The sequence below is a fragment of the Xiphophorus hellerii genome, chromosome 4 (genome assembly GCF_003331165.1).
Source record: "Xiphophorus hellerii strain 12219 chromosome 4, Xiphophorus_hellerii-4.1, whole genome shotgun sequence".
NCBI classification, from domain to species: Eukaryota; Metazoa; Chordata; class Actinopteri; order Cyprinodontiformes; family Poeciliidae; genus Xiphophorus; species Xiphophorus hellerii.
The window spans coordinates 525,844-552,534 of record NC_045675.1 but is presented as its reverse complement, the minus strand read 5'-3'; the positions used below and the strand labels follow the sequence as shown (position 1 = coordinate 552,534).

General features: G+C 50.7%; 2 protein-coding genes across 13 annotated transcripts in view; both read left to right on the top strand.

Annotated features, from left to right (window-relative positions):
* The window catches only part of cngb1a (cyclic nucleotide gated channel subunit beta 1a), a 33,851-nt gene extending 31,099 nt beyond the window's left edge, over positions 1 to 2,752 (top strand). For all 6 annotated transcript variants that reach the window (XM_032561657.1, XM_032561653.1, XM_032561654.1 and 3 more), the window contains 6 exons: positions 38 to 135; positions 208 to 291; positions 678 to 796; positions 1,014 to 1,160; positions 1,801 to 1,990; positions 2,205 to 2,752. In XM_032561657.1, coding sequence (XP_032417548.1) covers positions 38 to 135; positions 208 to 291; positions 678 to 796; positions 1,014 to 1,160; positions 1,801 to 1,990; positions 2,205 to 2,417 — 851 coding nt within the window. In that variant the 3' untranslated portion in view covers positions 2,418 to 2,752. The remainder of the gene's footprint in view (positions 1 to 37; positions 136 to 207; positions 292 to 677; positions 797 to 1,013; positions 1,161 to 1,800; positions 1,991 to 2,204) is intronic.
* A 2,733-nt stretch (positions 2,753 to 5,485) lies between these two features.
* kifc3 (kinesin family member C3) lies at positions 5,486 to 26,675 on the top strand. Of its 7 annotated transcripts, none has more exons than XM_032561672.1 (22): positions 5,486 to 5,692; positions 15,742 to 15,862; positions 17,267 to 17,403; positions 18,973 to 19,093; positions 19,235 to 19,305; positions 19,377 to 19,442; positions 19,936 to 20,076; positions 20,152 to 20,391; positions 20,514 to 20,687; positions 21,991 to 22,138; positions 22,324 to 22,454; positions 22,518 to 22,629; positions 22,715 to 22,896; positions 22,993 to 23,097; positions 23,178 to 23,308; positions 23,500 to 23,623; positions 23,713 to 23,842; positions 24,266 to 24,495; positions 24,564 to 24,713; positions 25,264 to 25,393; positions 25,698 to 25,825; positions 26,261 to 26,675. In XM_032561672.1, exons 2-22 carry the CDS (start codon positions 15,781 to 15,783, stop codon positions 26,267 to 26,269), a joined length of 2,742 nt encoding a protein of 913 aa, XP_032417563.1. In that variant the 5' UTR covers positions 5,486 to 5,692; positions 15,742 to 15,780; the 3' UTR covers positions 26,270 to 26,675. The 7 variants fall into 7 exon arrangements, with proteins under 7 accessions (XP_032417563.1, XP_032417558.1, XP_032417557.1 ...); XM_032561667.1 differs by lacking the exon at positions 5,486 to 5,692 and adding an exon at positions 10,756 to 11,607 and having other exon boundaries at positions 25,791 to 25,825; XM_032561666.1 differs by lacking the exon at positions 5,486 to 5,692 and adding an exon at positions 10,756 to 11,607.
* The last annotated feature ends 16 nt before the right edge of the window (positions 26,676 to 26,691 follow it).

The following is a 26,691-nucleotide window of genomic DNA, read 5'->3' as shown; positions in this document are numbered from 1 at the left end:
GAATGCCTCATGATGCGTTTGTGTCTCCTGTGTTCAGATGAACAGGAACTCCTGATTCAACTTCCTGCTAAGATGAGGATGGACATCGCCGTAGACGTCAACTACACCATCGTCAGCAAAGTGGCCCTGTTTCAGGTCAGAACTTCAGAACGACCCGAAGAACCGCAGCACCGACAAACGACCCACCGCAATGTGTGTGTTTTGCAGGGCTGTGACAGGCAGATGGTGTTCGACCTGCTGACCAGGCTGAAGTCTGTCGTTTACCTGCCGGGAGACTTCGTGTGTAAAAAGGTGAGGCTGCATGTTTCAGGAGCTACGGGGCCACAGGCGGAGCTGAGGAGCCGCAGGCGGTGCTACGGGGCCGCAGGCGGAGCTGAGGAGCCGCAGGCGGCGTTATGGGGCCGCAGGCGGAGCTGAGGAGCCGCAGGCGGCGTTATGGGGCCTCTGGCGGCGCTACGGGGCCGCAGGAGGAGCTGAGGAGCCGCAGGCGGCGTTATGGGGCCTCTGGCGGCGTTATGGGGCCGCAGGCGGAGCTGAGGAGCCGCAGGCGGCGTTATGGGGCCGCAGGCGGAGCTGAGGAGCCGCAGGCGGCGTTATGGGGCCTCTGGCGGCGCTACGGGGCCGCAGGAGGAGCTGAGGAGCCGCAGGCGGTGCTGAGGAGCTGCTGTGTGTTGCAGGGGGAGATCGGACGGGAGATGTACATCATCAAGCAGGGGGAGGTCCAGGTGGTGGGCGGGCCGGACCTGGAGACTGTGTTCGTCACCATCAGAGCCGGTTCCGTGTTCGGAGAGATCAGGTCAGAACATGCAGCCACATGAGAAGCGGAACCGGTCCAAATCCGGTAAAGACCGACTGAAACCTTTAGATCTACTGGAGATCAACGAGATGAAACTGGATCAGAAGCAGTAGCTCTGGCGCCCCCTTCAGGAAACCCTCTAAGATTTTACTCAACCAGCAAAGTGATGATTGTGAAGGTTTTCCTCTGACAGCTGTCCCTCTCTCTGATTGGTCAGCCTGCTGGCGGGGGGCGGAGGGAACCGGCGCACCGCCAACGTGAAGGCGCACGGCTTCGCCAACCTGTTCATCCTGGACAAGAAGGACCTGGCAGAGATCCTGGTCCACTACCCCGAGTCCCAGAAGCTGCTGCGCAAGAAGGCCAAGTAAGACCCGCACCGGACCGGAACCAGACCGGACCGAACTGGACTGGACCAGAACCGGACCTGTGACTGGTTCAGCTGATACTTTGCTGCTTTATTTCCTGTTTTTCACAAATGAAAAGTTTCCGCCAGCCGCTCCTGTTCTGGAAACTTCTGAAAATCAAGTTTCCAGATTTGAAACCTTTCAGCTCCACTGAGACGCTGAGCTCAAATCAGGATCTACGTTTTCTGCAGTTCTGCAGTTTTCTGAATGTTTATGGATTTCTTTAAATCCTTCCTGAAAACAGAACCGTGACCCGGTCAAAGGTCATAAGGGTCTGATGATGTCATAACACATCATCACTCCTATGTCAGTGCACTTCCTGTTCCTGTCTCAGGAAGCTGTTCAATGATTTGATTAGGCCGGTTTGGAGGTTCATTGCTGAAGGTTCTGGGAGCCAGTCTGATCCGGGTCAGAACCAGCAGGTCCTGGACTCTGGACGTCTCAGTCGTCTCTCCTTCCTCTGTCCTCAGCAGGATTACTGTAATCAGATCAGGCTCTGGTTCTGACCGGGTCACAGCGGGTCACATGACCAGCAGGATCCGCTCTGGTTCTGCCGGTCATACGCTCCAGCTGCCTGTCTGTCTGTCTGTCTGTCTGCAGGACGATGCTGACCAAAGACAAGAAGCCGGAGGAGAAGGAGACGCGCAAGGAGGCGGCCGAGGTCATCCCCCCCCGACCCGACACCCCCAAACTGTTCAAGGCCGCCCTGAAGGTCACGGAGCGCGCCGGCATCGAGGGAACATTCGCCAAGATGAAGAAGGTTTACCAACCGGCTGAGGGCCAAACGGAGGTAGGGAGGGAAGGATGGAGGGAGGAAGAAAACGAGGGAGGGAAGGTGGTAGAGAAGGAAGGAAGTAAAGGGGCTAGGCAAAGTAGAGAGGGAGGGAAAGAGGTAGAAAATCAAGGAAGGGAGGTAGGAAAGGAAACAAGGATGTTCCTGTCAGCTCTGAGGGTTTTGATGAAATAAAACAGCAGAAAGCCATCCTCCATCTTTGTTTTCTCAGGCTCCGCCCCCCATCTCTCCGGTGCCGCCCCCTTCTCCGATGCACCGCCGCTCTCCAGTCCCGCGCTCGGCTCTGGAGGACAGGGACGAGTCGGTGGCAGAGACGGCGGACAGCTCCGTCATCATCAGGATGACACCGCGGCAGGAAGGGGAGGAGCTTCTGACGGTGGAGGTGCTGGAGGAAGGAGCAAAGAGGGAGGAGGAGGAGGGATGAGGAAGCTGCAGTACCGCCATCGGCCACATGGGTAGCTAACGGCCTCAGAGGGGGCGCTGTTTCCCCAGGAGAGGAAACGTTGAAATAACAGACTCAGTTTCCCAGAGTTAATAGCTTTTGTTCTGCAGTCTGCCTCTGAACTGAAGCTTTTAGATGCAGTCTGGTGTTTATTAGCGAGGATGAGGAGCAGGCGATGAAGAGTTAATGATGAAGAGCAGCGTTGCTTCTGAATCGATGACGATGGACTGAAAGATCTGCGGCTCCAACACAGACAACAATCATCCTGAAAATGTTTTCTAGTTTTATTTTGCTCAGAAATATATTTTTAAAATGTGTCTGACTCTCTGAGGGTGCACTTACTTACTTACTTACTATAATTAACTCAGTCAAAGGCCTGCTGACAGGAGCAAACGAGCTGCAAACACATGAATGAACTCCCAAACAAAACAAAACGCTGCAACCATGGGAATTAGAAACAAAATGGAAAATTCTGCTAAAAGTAAAAGCAGCAGCAAAAATAAAAAAAACTGCAACCTGGTTCCACCAAACGGAGTCCTCCAGACCACTAGGGGGAGTCACATAGGAACTGGAGGAAGAAAGAAACAGGCACGCTAAACTTCATGTCATTTACAACAGCAGCATATCCACAATATTACCGACTGCAGACTCCCCCTGGTGGCCTGGATGACCTCTGTAGCGTGAGGGTTAAGTGTTTTATGCTTCCTGTCTTTTGACATTTATGGAATTTCCCCTTTGCATCAATTTCCTGCATTTACAAAATTTTTATTTTCTGTGTTTTTCTGTTTAATGGTTGCAACGTTTACACCAGCTCTGTTCAGTCCGCTTTAATCCGGCTCTGGTCCATTTGTCTACAAACTTTGGTTTGTTTTCAGAATGTTAATCTGTTATTGACCTCTGACCTCTGGTCCTCCAAACCTCGGTCTGGGTTCAGTTGAAGTGAACTCTGGTTCGGTTTGAATGTGAACGCCAAGCGGACCGGAGACCGCTCCAAAAGCAGGACGTGGACTACAGTGCAGGGCATTCTGGGTAAATACAACCAAAGCTAACATGCTAGCCTAGTGCTAGCAGCAGAAATGGCTCCTGGTCTCCTGGCCGAAGACTAAAGAGAAATCCTCCAACCGCTACAATCTGACGCCTCCATCTTGTTTCCATCTGGTGAAGAAGGAAGTTGCTCTCAGTGTCTTCAGAGGTTTTTGTGTCGTTTCCTTCAGTGGTTCTTGGTGCAGCGCCCCCACAGGCCAGGAGGGGAACAGAAATGTGTTTGCATGTCGTTCGCAGCCTGCAGGCCGCCGTACTTCATCCTGAGCCGACAGGAAAAGCAACACAGTGTGTTTCTAACATCCCATTTAAAGTGTTTTCTTCCAGCCTATAGGGGGCGCTACAGCAGACCTTGTGTCTCCATCCGTCCGATGTGGATCTGTTGAATATTTCCTGTTATAAAATATTGGACTGGAGCTCAGAGTTCCTAACAGAACCTCCCTGAGCGGTCAGCGGGGTCAGAGGGTGTGAAACGTTCTGTAGGAGGTTTCTGCAGCGATCCTGCTGATGTGAGGCGCAGGAAACAGGAAGGGCTGTTCCGGCCGGAGCGGCACAGGAAACCCGGAGCCAGAGGAGGAGATCGGCTCCGACGTGGCAGGAAGCTGCTGATCCGCCTGAGCCCAAAGGATCTGCTCAAAACTTCAACATGTCTCCTAACGTTGGGCTCTAACCCCATCATGTTCCTGCTGCTTCCTAACGTTGGGAATGTTTTCCGGCTGAGTCGGCAATAAAAGCCAGGCTGTGTGTCGTTAATAAACCGTTCCTTCAGCAGCTCTCTGGGTGCCAGACTGGGAAGACAGGAAATGACGTCAGAGGTCCAATGCAGCGCCTCAAATCACTGATGTGTTTGAGGCTGTAGGTCCAGGAGGGGGCGCTGTTTGTCCCTCTTTAGGATAAATGTGAATGGTTTTTCATTAAACTCGGTTTCCCAGAGTTCATCTGCGCAGGACCGACTCATCTCAACTCTGGGAGCCGTTTGTAAAGTTATACAGAAAGAATGAAAAGCAATAATTTGGTTTGTTCAGCCACAGAGACAAAGGTGTTCATTTTCAGTCATATTATTATATTTACCAAATTATTCATACATTTATAAATATCAGTTCCAAACTAAAGGTTTAATTCACAAGCTAAATATTTAGCTTTCAAAGTATATATTTAGTTAGCATGCTAACTAAATATTTAGCTTGTAAAATAAATATGTAGCTTCCTAACTAAATATTTAATCTTTTAATAACATTTTCATTTTTCAACTCATTTATGAATGTAGAAATATTATGGTGAAATCGATCAATTTGATTGGAGCCCAGAGGTTCTGATCGGTTCAGGAGCCCAACTGGATCTGATCTGAACCGTTCAGAACCCAGAACACTTCCCGGAGCTGATGAAACCACAGAAATACTCTGATTACTCTGCAGTAATACTCTGATTAATTGCCAAATTATTCTACAAAATAATTATATTGATATTCAGATTAATCTACAGAAATACTCATTTTAATACTCAGATCATTCTGAAAAATATTCAAAGTAATCTGATTAATATTCATTAGTCTTCAGAAACTCATCTTAATATTTAAATTACTTAGCAGAAAAATTAATTACTCTGATTAATTTCCGCTCAGCTGATGGTGGAACTGTAGAGGAAGCTGAGCAGCAGGACGGACAGACGGTTCGGCTGGTTCTGTCCACTGGACCGAGCTGCAATTGACTGGATCAGAACACACTCTGCTGAAGGGGGCGGGGCCTGTAACTGTCTCACCTGTCAGATCGTCTCTTCCATCCTGGATTATTGACGTTTCTGGAAGTTTCAGCTCAGCGTCCTGCGGGATAAACATTCCCACAGAGTTCTGGGTCTGCTGGTTCCGATTCTGCTCTCTGGGTTTTTACCTCCGAACCTTTAGACACGTTTCAGTTTCTGCCCTGAACGATTCATCTGACCGGCTCTCATCTTGCTTTTAAGGTTTTATTTCATTTAAATGTTTTATTTTGAAGCTTCTGTTTGTCACGTGACCCCCAGCTGCGGCCCGCCCTCTTTCCTATAAAAGTCCCGCTCACTCACACGTCCGACCGTCTGTGAAGGCAGCACCGGCAGATCCACAGCTGAGCGGCGTAGCCCCGCAAACACCCGCAAACACCCGCAGACTGAGCGTGTTTCTGCGGGAGCGTCCTTCCCGACTGCGGCGCGGCCTGCGGGAGGAAGAAGAGGAGGAGGAGGAGGTAAGCGGACACTTAACAGTTTGTGGTTCCGCTGCTGGTTCTGTGGGTCCTGCAGGGTGTGTTCGGCTCCGTTCGGCTCCATTCGGCTCCGTTCGGTTCTTTTCACGCGGCTCCAGCAGCTTCCACCGCCTCGCGCTTCTTTCATCCCGGACAAAAGCTGCGCGCGCGGCCTCACCTGCCCAGCTGGGGACCCTCCACGTGGTGGTTACCATGGCGACGGCGAGCTGTCAGCGCAGTCCGGTTCGGAACGGTCCAACAGACAGAGCTCGCCTCTAATCAGAACCAGAACGTTCTTTAGCGAGCCGAACATGGAGGAGGAACGGGTCCAATCGGAACCAGCTGCTGCTGAAAGAACCGGCTCCAGCACACCAAAGGTTCTGATCCCGAACTGTTCTGGGTTCGGTTCTGGTCTGAAGCAAACCTTTATGAAGTTTCACTTACAGGTTTGGACCGGACCCAGCAGCAGAAGCAGATGGTTCTGTCGGTCCAAACTGGAGGTTCTGTTGGTTTGTTTCTCTGTTCCCCTTGATGCGGTTCTGGTTCTGGTTCGGATCAGCTTTAACCTGCTGACTGTATTGATTCTGATGGATCAATAATTAATTCATAAATATTTTCTCTGGTTCCCTGTTGCCTCTTTATTTCATTTCTTTATTTGATCATTTTCCATAGAAATATTCCTGCTACTGGGAACACTGGGAACACTGGGAAGACTGTTTTAAATGACTGGAAGGATCAGAGGAAGTTTTTCTTTTCTGATGAACAAACTGAATGAAAAACGCTTTGACTGGTTCTGTTGGGTCTCTGCGGTTCTGTTGGACCCGTGCAGGACTGTTTCTGTCCTGGACAGACTCTGATGTTGGACATGTTTACAGCCTTAAAGGGCCAGCAGCATTTCTCTCAGCCTCTCATCAGCCTTTCAGCCTCCAGGCTGTTTATTGATTATTGGTTTTTTATTGTTTGACTTTTTAAAGACTTTGTAGTTTGTATTTATACGTTAATGTCTTCCAATAACATATAAATACCTTGTGATATTTTCAACTTTCCTGTCGACGTTAAACATTTTTAAAGTCAAACATGGCTGCCCGATAGCGCCCCCTACCACCAGGCTCAGCAGCTTTTCTGGGGGAAACTGAGCCACTTTCATGTGTAATAAACTTTTTTCATCTTTCCATCATGTTTTAATGTTTTAAATTAGATCTTCATGGAGACAGAAAACTGGGCTGTTGGGTTTAAAGCATCATGGTGGAGGTCAGAGGTCAGGAGGCCATTATCTGGCCCGAGGTGTCTGTCTGGACTTTCCTGTAATCTTCTAGACGTTCAGCTAACTGGTCACACTGGTACTCGGTCACCTGCCTGAGGGAACCAGCAACATGCTCAAACCGGAGGATTATCGGGATTTAGTTTCCATCTTGTTGCTGTTTGTGTTTCTTAAGCGGTTGGTCATGTGACGTCTGGTTGGTCATGTGACGTCTGGTTGGTCATGTGACGCAGCACAGGATTGTGGGTGGAGAGCCGATGTCAGATTCTGGTCGTTTTATCAACATGTTGAAACTGTAGAAAAGTGTGTTATCGGCCATGGCAGCAAAATTAATATCTGAGATTCAGTGGTATGGATGCTAATGCATTAATGGTGGCGCTAATTTTTAAATTTAGCGTTTTTGCTAACTTTAAAAACATTTAGTGCTATTAGCTTCCCCTGAATGAATTATTCCTGATCAATTCTGGAGCACTAATTTTCTTTTCTATTTAAAGAAAATGAAATGTTAACTTGTTAACGTTTTTGGTTTTCAACTGTTGAATTTTTCATGTAGCTAGTAGTTTAGATTCATGCTTTTATTTTGAAGTTTGTTTAGGCAGCAGTTCGGTTTCCTGCCCTCTCATGCCAGTAAATACTTAGTGTAATGCTTTAGCGTTGGTGGAATGAATGTTTATGATTAATGCTTTAGCATTAGCTTCTGCTAAATATGATGTTGTGTTGCGCTTCAGTGGACCTGCTGTTTGATTGGTGATTATTGTTAGCATAGCTAACCTTTTAGCCAGTGGTGATGCTATGATGGATATCGGCCCAGATTTTCTGATCCTGCTTCCCTGACGCAGACCAGCAGGTGTGACCTGGTGGTGCCAACGTCAGTCTGGGCCCGTTTGGGCCTGGTACTGTTTCGGCCGGGCTCCAGCTGTTTGTTGTTGGGTTCTGTGGTGCCGCTGAGGTCCAGATGTTTGGGATTGGCATGTTCTGTTGGCGTGTGTGTAGTTTATGTTGAAGCGGATCCAGAGCAGCTTGGTGTTCTGCTCCATCATCGGTTCTTATGTAAGGTGGGTTCTGGTTCTGTTTGCTAACAGAACCCAGTATCAGCAGATGAGTTGCAGACCCGTTCAGCTGGACGAGGAGTGACGAGGAGTCGGGAAATGACCTTTCAGTGGCGTTCAGATCCATTCTGCCCGGTTCTTCAGTGTTTTTGCTCTGAGGCGTTCAGGGGCTTCAGGAATCCTCAGTGCTGTTAGAGCTGTGGTGTGTTTGAGGAGCAGCAGAGATCTGGTCTGGGCCGGTCCAGATGTGTGCGGCCGCAGGGCGTGTCGCCCGCTGCAGCTATAAATAACCGCGGCTGTAGCCACATCACAGGAAGCCCAGCAGCCTCTACAGACGAGGAGCAGGCCGGTGGAAAAAGTGACGGCTGGATTTGTTTAGAACTCCAACCGCATCTTCTGAAGCTGTGGAACTGGTTGTTCTGTCACATTACTGGGAAATCAAAGCTAACTGGTTCACAGATGAAGAAACTGGGATCACAAAGGGAAAAAGTATCAAACACAAAGAAAAGTCCTAGAAAGCCAAGAAATCACCTGAAATCTTGTCAGATTTTAGAAACCTCTACTGTTCTGTGCTAACAGCGGTGTTAGCACAGTGCTCCACCCGTTAGCACCGTGCTAACAGCGGTGTTAGCACCGTGCTAACTCCGCTATTAGCACGGCCCACCCTCCGGCCCACGGGTGTTAGCGTGGAACCAGCACTAAAAAGGGTTTTAATAAATTCTGTAACTCTTCATCTACGGATTGATTAGCTTTGATTTCTGAATATTGGTGGATTATTTGCAAGAACAGATCAGGTTCTGCTGCTCCGTTTCTCAGGAAAAAGTTTGACTTTGTAATTTTTCTGCGCTGACTTGATGTTGGGAAAGTGAATCATTTCTGTTCAATGAAACCAGATGAACTGAACCAAACGGTTTGAGACGCAGAATCATGAAGCTCCACTGAAACGATTTCCTACAGAAACCTGGAGCCCAATCAGCGAAACCAGTCAACTGAAAAGTGTGGCCTGCATTTACATTAAACACCCCTGAGAAATCTGCAAAGCCTCCACATCAACGTCCTGACAGACCCTCAGGTCTGAACTTGGACTAGGCCATGCTCTGATCTAACCCATCCCATAATATCTCCAGCTGGTTGTCCTGCTGGAAGATGAACTTTGACCCCAATCTCAGGGCTGCATCTTCCCACAGCATGATGCTGCCAGCATCGTGTGATGTGTAGTTAAGGTCGGGCTCCTGATCAGAGGTCTGCTGTGTTTACTTCCTGCTTTTTGCTAGCTGCTAATAGCTGCATTCTATCTGCCAGTTCAGTGACTCCTGAACCTGAACTGGGTCATTTGGGTTAGTCAAAGTAAAGAGGCTAATTAGAGATGAACGTCACACTTTAAGGTTTTTATTAGCAAGAATCCGTTTCCTTCCACTTCCTGCTGATTTACCACGGAAAATCCCCAAAATAAAAGTCTGTTTGGAGCTGGACGGAGCGCGGTGTGAATACTTTCTTTGTTTTGGGATTTGATGAGAAAGCTGCTCTCTGATTGGCTGCAGGCCGAACTGGAACATTTGGTCCAGACGGCAGCCAATCAGAGGAAATGAGATTAGCAGCGCGCTAATCAGAGTCACGGCCTCCCAGTTTGGACGGTTCTGGTAGAATCTGACCCGGTTCTGGTAGAATCTGACCCGGTTGAAAGGTTTGGCTGTCAGGAACATCGTGGGGGCGTTCAGATCTGGTGGGCTCTTTCTGCAGGGTTCTGGAGCTGGGTCGGGTTCTGAGTAGAGGAAAGTTTACCCAGACATGCTGGACCATCACCATGGCAACCGATGCAGATTAGGGAACCAGTACCGAACCAGTAGAACCGGGCAGGTCGTCATGGATCTGCACGGATTCAGCAGAATAAAAGTTCTGATCAGGGATCTGTTTCTCTGAGTGACCAGCAGGGGGAGCCAGAGAGCCGCGCAGGAAGCAGCTGCAGGCGGCCCGGTTCTGATGGGTCAGATGTCTGGTTCTGGTTCTGATGGGTCTGATTTCTGGTTCTGATGTGTCTGATTTCTGGTTCTGGTGGGTCAGATGTCTGGTTCTGGTGGGTCCGAGTTCTGGTTCTGGTAGGTCTGATGTTTGGTTCTGGTTCTGGTGGGTCAGAGTTCTGGTTCTAATGGGAAGTTTCAACCAGAACACAGATCGGATCTGAAGGTTCTGATTGGCGGCCCGGTTCTGGTACCTCAGTCACAGGGTTTACTGATCTTCTAATCACCATGGTAACGGCTGGAGGAACCTCAGAGTTCTGATAGTTTGGACTTTGGGTCTATTCAGAACCAGAATCGGGTTCTGAACAGACCCACAGAACCGGGTCAGATCATTTCAGTTATTGATCCATAATTTAATGAGTTCCTTCAGAACCGGTTCCGCTCAGATTGGACCAGACTTTAATTTATTATTTTTTTTAATGCTTTTACAGAACCAGAACCGGGTCTGCTGATAGTTTTAATGTTACGAAACTCTGGGTTCAGGTTCTGTCCTGGTTCTACTTCGGTCCGAATCAGGTTCTGTTGTGTAACCGGGTCAGAGGAGTGGTTCTGGTTTTATAACCAGATTAAATTCCGAGCGGGTTAATGTGTAACCGGGTTCTGGTTGGGAAGTGAATCAGAACCAGCTGCTGGTTAAAGCTTAAAGCTCTGCTCATGTCTGATCGCTCGGGTTCTCCAGAACCAGAGCCGGTCCAGAACCTGGTCCACTTCAGAGCGGGTTGGCGCCAAGGTTCTACTCAGATCAGAACCCAGAGCATGGATCAGAACCAGCTGAAAAAGGTTCTGATGGTCTGTTGAGACCGGACTGAGCAGCCTGATCGGTTCTGACCCAATCTGACCCGTTCCCAGTGATTCATCAGAGCGTTACGCGAGCGGCGCCGGCGCGGCCCGGTTCATCTGCTGCAGCAGATGGTCCCGGGTCGGGGAGGGGAGAGGAGCATTTAATCCGGTCAGAGGTTCTGGTTCCACTCAGCAGAACCGCTCGGCGCCAGAACAGAACTGAGCTCCAGCTGCAGAATCTCCAGAACCTCCGTCTACAGAACCGGTTCCGTCTCTGAGGAATGTTTAGCTGGAACCGAATATTGGACCGGTTCTGAACTGCTGGATCCATTTGGATCAGAACTGGTTCTGAATTGCAGAGGTGTAGAGTTTCTGCCACCTGAAACTGCTGGTTCTGGTTCTGGTTACCTGCAGCAGGGACAAGGTCCGATTGTCTTATCAGTTCTGGAGAACCGCTGCGTCAGTCAGGGCGGGTCCGGGTCAAAGGTCAAACAGATGGAGCAGGTGAGCTGGAGCTCAGAACCGGGTCGGGTCCGGTGGATGCAGCAGCTGGATCCAAACAGAACCGTCTGTTTCTGATCCAGACCAGACGGAACCGGGCCGGCAGACATGTACGTCCTGTGCACCCTGGCCGTCCTCATGTTCCACAGCCTTCTCAGGAAGCGGGTCGGTACCGGGCTGGACAGAACCTCTGAGGCTGCAGGGACGGAAAAGAAGGTTCTGGAGGTTCTGGAGGATGGAGTCGGGTTGGCGGGCCGAGGGAGGACCGGAGGGACGGAGACGCTGTCCTCCAATAGGAGACGGGTCCAGGTGAGGAGCAGAACCGGGCCGGGGATGAAACCCGGAGCAGTTTAAGGTTCTGGTTCTGGTTCTGATTGGAGAATAAATGTTTGCATTGAAATCAGCAGTAGTTAGTAGGTGCAGCTAGCCAGGAAGTTAGCTTCACAAGCTAGCTTCTATTCGCCTAACAAGAGTCTTCACATCAAAATTTAGCAGAAGCTAACGCTAAATCAAAGCTAAACAAAAAAGAAAAACTTACCGGAGGCTAACGCTAAATCAAAGCTAAACATAAAAGAAAAACTTACCGGAGGCTAACGCTGAATCAAAGCTAAACATAAAAGAAAAATTTACCGGAGGCTAACGCTAAATCAAAGCTAAACATAAAAGAAAAACTTACCGGAGGCTAACGCTAAATCAAAGCTAAACATAAAAGAAAAACTTACCGGAGGCTAACGCTAACCATTAAGACTGGTGTGAGACTCACTAACAGCAAAGTCCTCAGTTTCTGATTTTGTCACGAATTATTACTTTTAAGTTGTATGAAGAGGATGACCAAAACCAAAACCAAAAGGTCTCAACAAGTTTGTTCAAAACTGAAAATGACTTGAACATTTTATAGCAACAATTGTTTAAAGGCCTCAAAAACATGGAAAATTATCAGTCATCCAGAGAATCAAGTTGCTGATGGGAAACATTAAAAACACATTTGTTATATGAATAACAACATAGCATCAGCTAATGCTAACTAGTATTTGCTAATGCTAGTTTCCACAATGGAAAGATTTTCCCTGCAATAAGCTGCACTACAGCTCAGACTGGAACAGAACCATTAAAACGGGTCACTTCCTGGCTGTTTCCATGGAAACGAACCACAAAAATAACAGTAAGGAGAATCTTTGGTTTATACATGATTTTGGTGGACCAGAGCGTTTCAGTGATGTCACTTCCTGTCAGCTTACCTCTCGGCCCACATGTTGGTCCGTTGGTTTCATAGTCATCATCATGATGAAGATGATCTGCAGTCTGACCTCCAGCTATGCTAGCTAAATATTAGCTAGGCTAACATTAGCTAAATATTAGCTAGGCTAACATTAGCTAAATATTAGCTAGGCTAATATTAGCTAGCATAAATGTTTATCTTTAAACTAAATATTTAGGTTGAAGCTGAAGATTTGTAGAAATCTAGCTTCAACCTAAATATATTACTTGCTAACTAGTTAGTGAGCAGAAAACATGCATAAAAGTTTTCAATAACAGAAACTAGACGAAGCTGTTCTTCAAACTAACGAGCAGAAGCTGCTTCCCGTGACGTCACGGAGCCAGATCAGCCAATCAGCGGTGCAGCAGGTGGGGGAGGGGCCGCTCCGCTGAAATATTAATCCGTCTGTGAAGGAGGGGCTTCTGCGGGTGTGACGCTGCTCTGCTGTTGCTAGGGAAACGGAGGAAGGAAGCAGAGAGAGTGAGAGAGTGTGTGTGTGTGTGTGTGTGTGTGTGTGTGTGTGTGTGTGTGTGTGTGTGTGTGTGTGTGTGTGTGTGTGTGTGAGAGAGAGCCTGCTGCTGTTTGTCGCCATGAAGCTGAAGCTCTGAGGAAGATGAAGGGATGAGGAGGAGGCTGCCGGGAGGTAAGGGATGGATGAATGAACGGATGGATGAATGAACGGATGGATGAATGAACGGAGGAGCGGCTGCAGCAGCAGACGTGCAGCTCTGTAACCTGATGCAGCAGCTCCTGTTTCTGCTGCTGAGCGGGCAGCAGCTAGCTAACCAGCTAGCAGCAGGTGGGGGCGGGGCCTCAGAGCAGGCAGCAGCTAGCTAACCAGCTAGCAGCAGGTGGGGGCGGGGCCTCAGAGCGGGCAGCAGCTAGCTAACCAGCTAGCAGCAGGTGGGGGCGGGGCCTCAGCCAGGTATTTTTGTCGCCTTCTTGTCTTTAGGCTGGAAGTCAGACGGAGCTGATGATCGGTATTGATCGACTAGTATTGATCTTTCCAGAGGAGGCCGATGCTTCCAGCCTGACCCATCGACCTCTGACCCAACAGGTTCTGGTTCTGTTCAACAGCTGGACCGGGTCAGTTCTGAATGAATATGGCTGTGGTTCTGCTAAGGAAGAGAAAAGTAGTTAATTATTATACTATTGAACTATTATATTAAACACAATTCAGCAATACAGTATATCCCCACTTTTATAAAATAATGGCAATTTTTTTGCCAAAATAGATTTTTTATTTTTTTGACTGAGGCCATCGTTTTAGGAAAAATTACAAAATATATTAGACCTTAAACAAAATAATTTAAATCATAAAAAAATAGTTTAGTTTTCACAGATAATTAATTTTTTTTTTTATTTTAATCCCTCCAGGGGGTCATTTTGTGGCTCTAGTGTCCCTTTTCATGAAGTAGGCTGACAGGAAGGGGGGAAGGAGAGGGGGAAGACATGCGGTAAACGTCGCCGGGTCCGGGAGTCGAACCCGCGACGTCCGCGCCGAGGACTTGAGGCCTCCAAATGTGGGTCGCTCTAACCGCTACGCCACCACGGCACGCCCGCTAATAATTTATTTTGACCCAAACAAATTGGATCGTTTTCATTTGTGAAACATATTTAACGTTTTCAAGATTTGTCCACAAATAGTAAAATAAATGGCTGGTTTTGTGTCTGTGGCCCAGAAATCACTGCTGCTGGTTCTGATCCGGTTCTGCTGCTGGTTCTGATCGTAGTATCAGTAGTTTTAATGGCGGCGTTGTTTTGGGATGAGAACTGGTTTTTACAGAGGTCAGTGAACGCAGCGCGGTCTCTCTGTTCCTCTTAAATAAAATTATTTAAATATTAAACTCTTTATTTGTGTTTCGCTCCACATTGACCGGTTCTCTGTTGCCATGGTAACAGGAGTTTCACCTGTGTCTGTTCTGTCTGAACCTGTGTGGTTTTGGTGCGGACCGGTTCTGGACCGGTTCTGATCGTTATTCCTGTTAGGGTTAGGGTAGTCAGTCAGACCGACCCATCAGGAGGTTCTGATGGCGATCGGACCGAGCCGCAGAAGATTCTGACCCGTGTACCTCCAGGCCAGCGATCGATGGGTTTTTGGCGATCGATATTTTCTTCCATAGTTTGAGACTCAGTGAGAGTTCTTCCTGCCGGTTCTGACCCGCCCAGCTAACGGACCATCTGCTGCTGGGATTATCAGATTAGCTTCATCCCGATCAGCAGGTCGGTGCGATCGGACCTGCAGCGGCTCGATGTTCTGAGTGGATGGCTGGACGGCAGCATGCTGGGCTGGGTGGGAACACTGATCAATAAGCGCTGGCTGGACCGGCACCGGTCCGGAAAAGGAGCGGAGAGGAAGACTCGCTGTGGAGCGGTAAGGTCCGCTGGAGTTCTGGACAGATGGTACCGGTTAGCGGGTCTGGGGCAGTGAGTCGGTCCGACCTCAGCCCGTCAGAGGGCCGAGGTCCAGTCGGGTCCACGGTACCGGTTCTGGTGAACTCTGTGGTTTGAGGTCTAACTGGGAAGAGTGAAGGCTTGATTAGAAACAAACTGGTGGATCCATTTCTACATCCAGAACCTCTGGTCCGTTTGGTGCCCGGTCCGTTTGGTGCCCTGTCCGTTTGGAGCCTGGTCCGTTTGGAGCCTGGTCCGTTTGGAGCCCGGTCCGTTTGTAACTGCAGGGTGTTTTTATTTTTATTTTTTTACCCCTCCAGGGGTCCCTTTGTGGCTCTAGAGTCCCTTTTTACACAGCAGGCTGACAGGAAAGGGGGAAGGAGAGGAGGGAAGACATGCGGCAAACGTCGCCGGGTCCGGGAGTCGAACCCACGACGGCCGCGTCGAGGACTCGAGGCCTCCAAACGTGGGCCGCGCTAACCACTATGCCACCACGGCACGCCAACTGCAGGGTGTTTTGGTTCTTGGGTTCTACCAGCGGTTCTGGTCGGTCCATCGGTTCTTATGAAACCTGGTTCTGATCAGAGCAGCGGGAAGGTTTTCTAAAATCTGCTGATCTATTATTGATCTTTTCCAGGTTTTTATCCAAAACTTCAAGGTTTGGGTTGTTGTGTTCAGGACTGAAGGAAATCATTCTGCAGCCACGGCGCTCTTCCTGCCAGCAGGGGGAGCCGTGCTGCAGTCTGCAGAGTCCAGATGTTTTAATGTTTGTTTGTTTCCTGGTTCTGCAGCCGGTCCAGCGGTCCAGCGCTCTGCTCGGCCCAGCGGTCATGTTTGGAACCAGACAGAGTTGGGACATCGCTCACGCCCCCTGCCTGCAGGAGCTCTGGAAGAAAGACCTCTCATTGGACGGTGAGTCAGAGGGCGGGGCCTGAAGGCAGCAGCGTGGCTGCATTCCTCCCTGACAGCAGGTGAGTCACACCTGAGCGGCCGAGCGGAGGAGGCCCGGGCCTGGCAGGAGGAACAGGTGAGCCGAACGGTTCTGATGGGTTTTCTGTCTCTGGAGGGGAGCGAACACTGGAGCCATTGTTCCAGTCCGAGCTGCACATTCCCAGCTGTGTGTGTGTGTGTGTGTGGGGGAGCTTAGAGAGTTTCTGATCCGTTTCCTGTTTCTGTCTGAGAACCAGAACTAATGCTCAACCTTCACACTGATTCCTGTCAAACCACCTCAGAGGGACCAGTTTGGAACTGGGCTTGGTTCTGGTTCTGGCTCTGCTCCGATCTGCTAGTCAGGCCGTCTGCTCAGGTAGAGCCTGCAGTCAGCTGCTCAGTCCCTCAGCCAGACAGGAGGTGGCGCTCTCCAGACAGTCATGGTGTGGAGACCGAACGGCTCATCCTGTGTTGTTGCAGCTCAGTGTGCTATGCTAGTGCAGGCTAGTTGTGCTAACATTAAGGTGCTACACTAATATGGTATTTAGCAGAAGCTAATGCTAAAGTTTAAGAAACAGGCAGTAAATTAGCATTTAGAATTTATTTGGAAAATTTAATTTATGGGATGCTAGCTGTGCTAATTGTTTCCAAAATTATTTGAAGCGCTAAACATAAAATTAGCGGATTAGCTAGATTGTGTCCACCGTTGTTCATTAGCATCAAGATTTCAGGTTTATTGGAGAGCAACGTTAGAGATAATTTATCGTTTCTACAATCTGTGTCTGATTCCGAACCATCTGCAGCCAGGTGGGCGGAGCCTCCCAGCAGGTGGTCCACCATGATGATCAGGATGCTGCAGCTCTCTGATGGTTGCTGATTGACAGCAGATTTCTCCTCTGGTTCTTTAGGATCTTCTTTAGAAACTTTAGGATGTTTCTAAAGAAGATCAAATTAATGAATCTGGACTAATCAGAGAACCGGGTCGATCAGAACCAGGTCGGTTCTGTTTGTGGTTCTGCAGGTGGGTCAGTAGTCGTTGAAGCAGGTTCAGCTGCAGCAACATGTCGGCCCGGTTTCCATGGCAGCAGGTCGAAGGTCAGTCCAAGCTTTCCACACGCAGCCGGGATTGTTCTCCGGCTGGCCAGAGGTCAGAGTTCAGGGAGACTGGAGACGAAGCGAATCGACTCGGTGTGAGGGGGTCAGAGGTCACTAGCTGCTGCTAACTGGGCAGACTGGTTTCCAGCAGAACCAGCAGCTTCTGCTCCAGAACCTGCTGGAAACTGCTGGTTCTGCTGATCAGAGGAACTCTTTGACTCTCCAGTGTTAAGTGTGTGTGTGTGTGTGTGTGTGTGTGTGTGTGTGTGTGTGTGTGTGTGTGTGTTGCAGCCAGCTCAGTGGACTTCCTGATGAGTGATGGTGAAGACGACGGCTCCTTCCTGTCTCTGCCCGCCACCGCCTTCTCACAGCGCCCCCCTCTGACCGCGGAGCTCAACGCCAGCTCATCCCACCAGCTGCTCATCCAGGTAATCGGTCCAGCAGGGGGCGCCGCTCTGCGAACAGCAGCTGAACGCAGACGGAGCGGGTTCTGATGAGTTCTGATGGGGTCTGTCAGAACGTGCCGGTGTGAGGATGGGTGGAGGTCAGGGGTCAAACCCTGGGCGGAGAGCCACGGAGCGTTGATGATGTTGATCCTCATCCATCTGATCGGCTGAAAAACGGAAAACTAAAATCAGGAAAACTGATGTTTCCACTGCTGCCTCTAGAGGGCAGCACTTGTCGATAGAACAACTGATTCTTCTGCGAAAACTTTTAAATTCTTCAGCTGATTTGATTCCTGGTTATTGTAGCTCTGCAGCCTGAGAGCAACTTGTTTTGACACTTTAGGCCCCGCCCCTTCTGGTCCACCTGTTGAGCCATTTTTGTAGCTTCATAGCAGAGAAGCGATTATCGACTTTAATTAAAGGTGCCACCAGCAGTAGACCCGTCCGTCCGGTCTGACATGTAGGAGCCAGAAAAGGAATGAACTGGTCTGGAAACGAGGCTCAGCATAGTTAGCCAGTTAGCTAACGCTAGCTCCAGGAATGTCACTGAATGGCATTTTTGTCTTCTGATTATATGATCCAAATAGAAACTATTAATGTAATAATGCTATAAAAAATGCAGTACAGCTAGCACACAGTGCTAACAGAAGGCACGATGCTACTGCTAGCAAAGCAACGGTCAGGATGTGACATCAACACAGTGAAGCGATTCCTTTCATTTTAGCTTAGCATTTAGCTTAGCACTTACTGAGTCATCGTTTCCTCAGAAAAAACTGAAGTTAGCAGAGGTCACTGAACCGTCCCACCTCGGAGAGCTCCGTCTCTCTGTCTGTCTGTCTGTCTGTCTGTCCGTCTGTCTGTCTGTCTGTCTGTCCGTCTGTCTGTCTGTCCGTCCGTCTGTCTGTCTGTCCGTCTCTCTGTCTGTCTGTCCGTCTGTCTGTCTGTCCGTCTGTCTGTCTGTCCGTCTCTCTGTCTGTCTGTCCGTCTGTCTGTCTGTCTGTCCGTCCGTCTGTCTGTCTGTCTGTCTGTCCGTCTCTCTGTCCGTCTCTCTGTCTGTCTGTCCGTCTCTCTGTCTGTCTGTCCGTCTGTCTGTCTGTCCGTCCGTCTGTCTGTCTGTCCGTCTCTCTGTCTGTCTGTCCGTCTCTCTGTCTGTCTGTCCGTCTGTCTGTCTGTCTGTCCGTCTCTCTGTCCGTCTCTCTGTCTGTCTGTCCGTCTGTCTGTCTGTCTGTCCGTCTGTCTGTCTGTCTGTCTGTCCGTCTCTCTGTCCGTCTCTCTGTCTGTCTGTCCAGTGTCTTCCTAACTGTCCTGTTTTCCTCCATTCCGTCTCGTCCTGCAGAGAGTCTCCTGGTCCTGCTGCTGGACGCCTGTCAATGTAAAAACCTTCATTGTTTCTATCTTCATCCTCCTGTTTCTGATCTGCCTCAGTCTCTCTCCGTAGATGACCTTTCACCTCTGACCTCTAGAGTGCAGCGCCCTGTAGAACAGTCACCTGCTGTTGCTGCAGTCTCATCCACCGTGTGTGTGTGTGTGTGTGTGTGTGTGTGTGTTCAGACTCTGCAGGACAAGGTGTGTGAGCTTCAGGTCCGTTTTGGCTCGGAGGAGGTTTCCTGCCAGCAGACGGGGGGTGGAGCTTGGGCGCAGGGGGAGGAGCCTTTGCTGGCCACGCCCACAGGTTAAACTGATTTTGATCCCAGACCTGAACCCGGATCTGGATCCAGAACCTTTAGCACTGACCAAACCAATCAGAGCGTAGCCCAATGCCTGATCCGGTTCTGGTTCTGGTCCGGCCTGTTATGTTCTTGTCTGGTTTTAGGTGTGAAGCCGAATCCGGACCTTTTCAGCCGACCCGAAGAGGAGCAGCTCGTCTCTCGGCTGCACACACAGGTACGTCTGCAGAACCGGGCCCAGTGGGGTTCTGTGGTTCCGGTCCAGCTGACTGGCGGTTCTGCCTTCAGGTGGCGGCGCTGGAGCAGAAGCTGCTGGATCGAACTCAGGAGGTGGAGAGACTGCGCTCGGAACTGGTGAGTTCAGTTCTGGACCCGGAGCCACTGAGTCCAGAACCTGCAACTCAAAGTTCTGACCCAAACTTGGGCTCTGTAGAAACCCTGTTGGGATCAGACTCGAACCCAATACCGAGTCAGAACCGAACAGGAAGTTCTCACTGCAGCTTAACGCTTTAATCTCAGCTTCAGACCCACGCCGTTCGGTTACCGTGGCAACAAAAGCAGCGGGAGTAACGGGTCCGATCGTCTGGATTAGGTTACGGCATAAAGTCAGATGAGTCTTTATCATGTGATTCATTGATTGATCAGACTGATCGGACCGATCATTCATATTCAATCATAGAATTGATTAAGGAAATATTTCATCTTTTATCAGCAGCAGAACTTTAACCTTCACAGATTTAACTAAACGCCAAGATTATAATTTAGTCTAATCTCCCGGCTCTAGTCCTGAGCTGATAAACGGTCCTCTTGGTTAGAAGCTGCTGTAATGTGGCCACCTGTCCTGCAGGGGGCGACAGACCTGGAGAAGCAGCTGGAGCGGCTGCTGGTGGAGAACGAGCGTCTGAAACAGGAGCTGAAGTCACGCAGGAGCTCAGAGCTTCAGCCTGACACGGCGGCGGACGGCTGCAGCCGCTGCGGCCATGCTCAGGTGAGTCCGCCGATGCAGCCTCGGGCGCAGCCGCAGCGGGCGAGTCTGACTCCGCCCCTTGTGTGTGCGCCGCAGGAGGCGGAGGCGCTGCGGCGGGAGGCGGCGTCCTGGGAGAGCCGGGCGCGACAGCGGGAGCAGCGGCTGGCCGATCTGCAGCAGGAGCTGCAGGAGAGCAGCTGCAGGGCGGAGGTGCTGCAGCTGCAGCTGGACGACAGCAGGAGGCGCCGCAGCAAGGGAGAGCAGAAACTGCATCTGCGACTGCAGGAGTGTGAGGAAGAGCTGGCCAGACAGGCGGCGGCGCCCCCTAGAGTCAAGGTAAGGAAACGGAGGAGAGAGATGCAGAAATCTGACGGAGCGATCCGCCTCTCTGAGCAGGCACACAGCTGCAGCAGCTGGTGTTGCTGCAGCTGCTGACCCAGCCTCGCGCTCCTCTGCAGGTGGTGACCCAGACGGTGCAGGTGGAGTCGGCGGACTCGCAGAAGGCGCTGGTGGAGCTGCAGGTGAAGAACGGGGCGCTGCAGGAACAGCTGTCGCTGCAGAGGCAGCTGCTGCAGGAGCTGGAGGCGCAGCTGCACGACTCGCAGCGCACCTGCACTCAGCTACGAACTCAGGTGAGATGCCTCTGCTTCCCGTCCTCTGATTGGCTGTCGTGTCTGGGGCTGGGCGTCTTGCACCGGCCTGACAGCCAATCAGAAGCGTCCAGGTGTCGCAGCTCACCTGTGTTTCTCTACCTGTCTGGCTGCAGCTGCGCCTCTGTGGCCTTTTATCCACGACTGTCAGCAACGCAAAGAGCCGATTGGATCCCGGGTTGTCCAAGGTTGGCCCCGCCCCCTGTGATGTCACAGACCCCCCTCCCCCTCAGGCTCCTGAGCTCCCAGATGAATTCAAGCTGCTCAGATTAAACATCCAGGATTTATAATCCAGAGCAAAGAAACTCAAAATAACTTCAGTGATTAAATGAATCAAATGGTTCTTTTTGCTCGTCATGGTTACAATAATCATAATAAAGGAATATAAATTTATTCCCTGTCAGTCAGATTACTGACTTGCTTTTGAATTAGTTTCAGTTTTATTAACTTCTTCTGCTGTTTTTGTTCTTAAAAATGAATCTATATATTTTTGTCAGCTGGAGCTCTGGCCTCTAAACACATAATGTCATTTTTCTGTTTTCTAAAAACTAATATAACATCTCTACGTTATTCCAGTAGTCAGTCAGTGAAATAAAAGGTTAAACTGGTTTGAATGGGAAGCTCTGGACTCTGTTGGATTAGCCAGGCAGCTTCCCAGTAGATCACCCAGTGGCCAAGATTATGGTTAGATAAAATATTTATGTGGGATTAAGATCTACATGTATAATTAACAGTTAGCCTAGCATGGTTAGCCTAGCTTAGCTCAGTGACTTTAAGCAGAGGAAAACTGTGGTCGGCTTCCTGTCTGTGTTTTGTGTCAGTAGTTTGTGTTTTTCTTTAGACGTTTTAACTTCTGCTGAGATTATTTAATGAATCTGTGCATTTTAATCTACTTTAATCTGTTGGTTTACCTGTCTAGTTAAACATGTCTGCATGTTTTACTGAGTTCTGGACGTTAAGTAATGTTTCTTGGATAATCTGTCCATAGATGTGGAAACGTGTCGGCCATGTTTTATCCTCGGTTCAATGGCGCCATGTTTTAGCGACGCTGAAGGTGATGGAGCGTTCACTGAACTCTGATCTAGAACCGCACAGCATTCTGGGAAATGTAGGCAGAGGAAAGGCTTGAGCCAAGCTATCTGGGTAGCATCAATTAACTCACTCACTTTGGTTACTTAGCAACAACCTGCTGAGTAACTCACAGCAGTTTCACGTTTGGCCACCGAATCTCACGACGGCCGAAAAACAGAACCCAGGGATCAAACGGCACTGCGTGTTCCCCCAGATCCACGTCTACGAGGGCGAGATGCAGCGAGCGCAGGGCCAGCTGGAGGCCGACATGCAGAGCCTGGAGGAGGAGAAGAACCGCCTGATCGAGGAGGCCTTCATCCGGGCCGAGAGCGAGATGAAGGCCGTCCACCAGAACCTGGCAGGTGAGACCCAAGGCAGGCTGGGAGGGTGATGGTGATGATGAAGGTGATGGTGATGATGATGAAGGTGATGATGAAGGTGGTGGTGAAGGTGATGATGATGATGAAGGTGATGATGAAGGTGGTGGTGAAGGTGATGATGATGATGGTGAAGGTGATGATGATGAAGGTGATGATGATGTGTCCAGGTGTGCGTCTGAACCTGCTCAGCCTGCAGCCGGCCCTGCGAACTTTGACCTCTGACTATAACTGCCTGAAGAAGCAGGTCCAGGATTTCCCCTCAATGCTGGAGAAAGCAATCAGTGAGGCCAAGCAGGAGGTGAGGCCCGGTTCCGCCCGGCCCGGTTCCGCCCGGCCCGGCTGACCCGCTGTGTGTCTGCAGATCTGCCAGGTGATCGGCGACGTCAGCAGCACCAACCAGGATCTGCTCAGGAAGTACAAGAGGGAGATGAACCTGAGGAAGAAATGCCACAACGAGCTGGTCCGCCTCAAAGGTCCGACCCGCAGCGGAACCTCCCGGCTCGGTTCTGGTTGCTGCTTCCTACGGCAGGCCCATTTAACATAAAATCTGTGTCCCAGGTAACATCCGGGTGTTCTGCCGGGTCCGACCCGTCAGCCAGGAGGAACTGGACTCGACCGACGCGGGAACGGCGCTGAGCTTCGACTCGGACGACGACGCCGTCCTCTACCTGTCCTCCAGGGGAAAGGTCATGACCTTTGAACTGGACAAGGTCTTCCCTCCGCAGGCCTCGCAGGAGGAGGTGAGCGGCTCCTGAACCGGGCCTCCTGGCTCCTCCTGGTTCTGGTCGCCTGACCCGGCGTCTCACCTGTGTCCTGTTCTCTGATTGGTCCTCCAGGTGTTCCAGGAAGTGCAGGCTCTGGTCACTTCCTGTATCGACGGCTTCAACGTCTGCATCTTCGCGTACGGACAGACGGGATCCGGGAAGACCTACACCATGGAGGTAGGGGGCGGAGCCTGGCCCGGCCTCACCTGGCACTGGACCGCCTCTCACTTGTAAGCCCCACCCCTTTGTGTCCGCAGGGCGTGACCTCTGACCCCGGCATCAACCAGCGCGCGTTGCGCCTGCTGTTCGCCGAGGTGACGGAGAAAAATCTGGACTGGGAATATCGGATCGTCGTCAACCTGGTGGAGATTTACAACGAGACGCTGCGGTGAGGACCGGACCGGGTCTGGTTCTGGACCTGGTTCTAGTTCTGGACCAGGTTCTGGTTCTGGACCTGGTTCTAGTTCTGGACCTAGTTCTGGACCAGGTTCTGGTTCTGCTTTAGATTTGATGGTTCCCTGCGTGGGTTCTGCTGCCCTGCGCTGCGCCTGCAGGCTCTGACGCTCTGGTTTCCTGCAGCGACCTGCTCAGGCAGAATCCCACAGACAAACTGGACATCAAGCTGAACCCGGACGGCAGCGGACAGCTCTACGTCCCCGGACTGACGGAGATCGCGGTCCAGAGCCCCGAGGACATCAACAGGGTAACCGCTTCCTGACTGTCCTTTCAGAGTAAAACACCCAGATACCAGAGCAGCGGTTCTGGTTCTGATGGCCTCGTCCCCGTCCCCAGGTGTTTGAGCTGGGCCGGGTGAACCGGGCCACGGCGTGCACCAACCTGAACGAACACAGCTCGCGCTCCCACGCGCTGCTCATCATCACCGTGTCTGGGTTCAACACCACGACCGGAACTAGAACACAAGGTCAGGCCGGTTCTGCTTTCTGACCGCCGGCGGTCCGGATCCGTTTATCGGACCTAGGGAAGGCCAGAAAGGCCCAAATTCCCTCCGAGAACCGCGAACAAACATCGTTATGATCCTGCAAGTTCTTTAGCTCCGCCCTCTGCTGCTGTTGGCCAATCAGATTAGAGTTGGTGTAACCAATCAGAGACGAGGAAGATTGGATCAGTAAGACCGTTTGTATGGAAATCAGTTTCAGTCAAAAAATTAAATACTATTAAATGAAATACGAACAAATATGGAAGGATATCTTTTACATTCTTAATTACTTCTTGAGGTTTTTGAGTTTCTTTTGAATGTAGCGGCTCTCCATGCTTTTATTTGTTAGCATTCGTTCTGATATTTAGGTGTTGAAACGTTTCTGTGATTTTCATCGTTCTGGTTCAGGGAAGCTGAACCTGGTGGACCTGGCCGGTTCGGAGCGGATCGGGAAGTCCGGAGCGGAGGGCAGCCGGCTCCGGGAAGCGCAGTGCATCAACAAGTCGCTGTCGGCGCTGGGTGATGTCATCAGCGCGCTGCGCAGCCGACACGCCCACATCCCCTTCAGGAACTCGCGGCTCACCTACCTGCTGCAGGACTCTCTGAGCGGAGACAGCAAGACCCTGATGATGGTCCAGGTGAGTCCAGAAACCAGAACCCGGCCACCGCAGTCCCGACCCGCTTCTCACCGCCGCTGTTCCTGCAGGTGTCTCCGTTGCCTGGCAACGTGAGCGAGTCGGTGTGTTCGCTGAAGTTCGCTCAGCGCGTTCGCAGCGTGGAGCTCAACTCTGCCGCTTCGTCCAAGAGACACGAGAACTCGTCCACGTCGTCCTCGCCCACGCACGACAGCCTAGAGGTACGGGTCACACACCGGGCTCCGCCCCCTCAGCACAGCAGAACCAGTGAAAAGCTACATGTGCTAATGCTAAAGCACAAAGCAATAGCATTGGATCTGCTAACGCCTTAATTGTTCATCATTAGTGGAACAAATTTTCATCACTAGCATGTTAGCATTAGTGGAATTAATGCTAATAATTAGCGCTACAGCATTAGCAGAACCGAAGCATCAACACTGGTTCCGCTAATACTAATGCACTAATGGTTAGCATTAGCATTGGCCACAGCAGGGTTTCTGTCAGCACATTTCATCTTCAGTTGTTTTTTTCAGTCTAAAAGCAAAACGTCGACACAGACTCTGAACTTTATTCAGCTGAAATAAAGAGCAAAGTAAATTAGCATCCCCTAATGTTAAATTTCTGGATAAATTCTTGAACACAATGTGTGCTAAATGTTTTCAAAGTGTGCTAAAGTGCTAAGCTAAGGCTTATCTCTGCTGCTAGCGGGTTAGCTGCAGCGCATGCTGCGTGCTGCAGCTGATCTTCATAATAAACTCTCTGGTTCTCCAGCTGGACTCTCCCCCCGTCACGCCGGCGCCCCTCCCCATCTCCCGGGCCAGCAGCGCCGGCTCCACGCTGTCCTCGGCCTCCAGGACGCCCAGCGGATCCCGCAGGCGCTCCCAGTCGCAGCTGGCTGCAGGTGCGCAGCGCTCTGTTGACCTTTGACCTCCTCGGAATAAAATCGGAGGAATATTTGAAGATGATCTGCATCCTGGTTTTTCAGATTGAATAAAGTTCACTTTAAGAGGCTTTTATTTTGTAGAGTAACTAAACAGGAAGTCAGGTTCTTGTCCTTTTACAGACTTTTTCCTGTCAAGTGTTTCTGAGCTTCTTCAGCTTCTTGAATTTATTTTCATCCAACTTAATAAATGCTCCAGCAGCCTGCAGTGCATTGTGGGTATTGCAGTGCATTGTGGGAACTGAGCTGTGCCTCCTGGCTGCAGGTCGGAGCGGACCCAGAGACGGAGCGCCTCCGCTGTCCGTCTGCCCCTCTTCCTCTGTTTCCTCATTCTGTGCTCTGATTGGTTGGTTTCCAGACAGAGCCGGCCCGTTGCTAGGAGACGGCGGGCAGGTAGGTGGGGGTCGCATGGCGACCTCAGCATGGCATGGCCCTCAGTGTTGTCTCCACCCGCCCCCCGCCCCCGCAGCTTGTGTGTGTGCCTGTCGGGCCTTGCGCAGGGCGAACTGAGCCCACGTTGCTGCTGGCGAGATGCATGCTGGGAATGTTTCCGTTTCCTCCGCGCTGCAGCCAGTCTGATGGAAACCTCCCATAATCTCAGTCCAGTCTGAGATAATCTGGAATAAATCTGATACCGTCTAACATTTGGAGCTGCGCGGCGCAGAGGATGCTGGGAGGATTCTGCAGGTGTTTCTGTGGTGGGCGGGGCTCTGATGGCGCCCCCTGCTGGTCGGGAGGAAGGTTCTCCTGCTGCGGGTCGGGTCGTGTTCCGGACTGGATGTGTTTCTTTGGATCAGAACCTGGTTCTGACCCAGTTTCTGTTTGCAGGACGATTGAAGCCGAACGCCTGAGAGACGCAGGACGTCCAGAACCGACAGTACTTCTGCCAGTGGACCGGACCTCACCGAATCGGGCCAGAACTGCTGCTGGAGTGTGAGGACTTCTGACGTTGAAGAAGAGCAGACTCTTCCTCCTGAACTGAACGAACTGAACAGTTCCTCTCTAGAGAACTGAGTCCTCAGAATTTCTTCTGTTGTTTTTGCACTTTACTCTGAGGTTGTTTCCCAGCAGCAGCGCCCCCCGCAGGCTGCATGGTTTTTATTTAGTTGAACTTTGACCTGTAAATGTTGTGATCTGGTTGGATCTTATTCGCGTTTGGACTCTGGAGCGGTTCTGCTCCACAACCGGCCGGGATCCGGTCCGTCTGTTTTCTAAATGTTTTTATTAAACTTCCTGAAACTTTCTGATCGTTTGGTTGT

Bases quoted from the DNA above. Each gene is read 5' to 3' on its own strand.
- kifc3 (XM_032561666.1), top strand. From the start codon at position 11,407: ATGTACGTCCTGTGCACCCTGGCCGTCCTCATGTTCCACAGCCTTCTC. The intron at 19,094-19,234 runs GTTAAACTGATT...GTCTGGTTTTAG, and splicing joins TTTGCTGGCCACGCCCACAG to GTGTGAAGCCGAATCCGGAC. The intron at 19,306-19,376 runs GTACGTCTGCAG...TTCTGCCTTCAG, and splicing joins TCTCTCGGCTGCACACACAG to GTGGCGGCGCTGGAGCAGAA.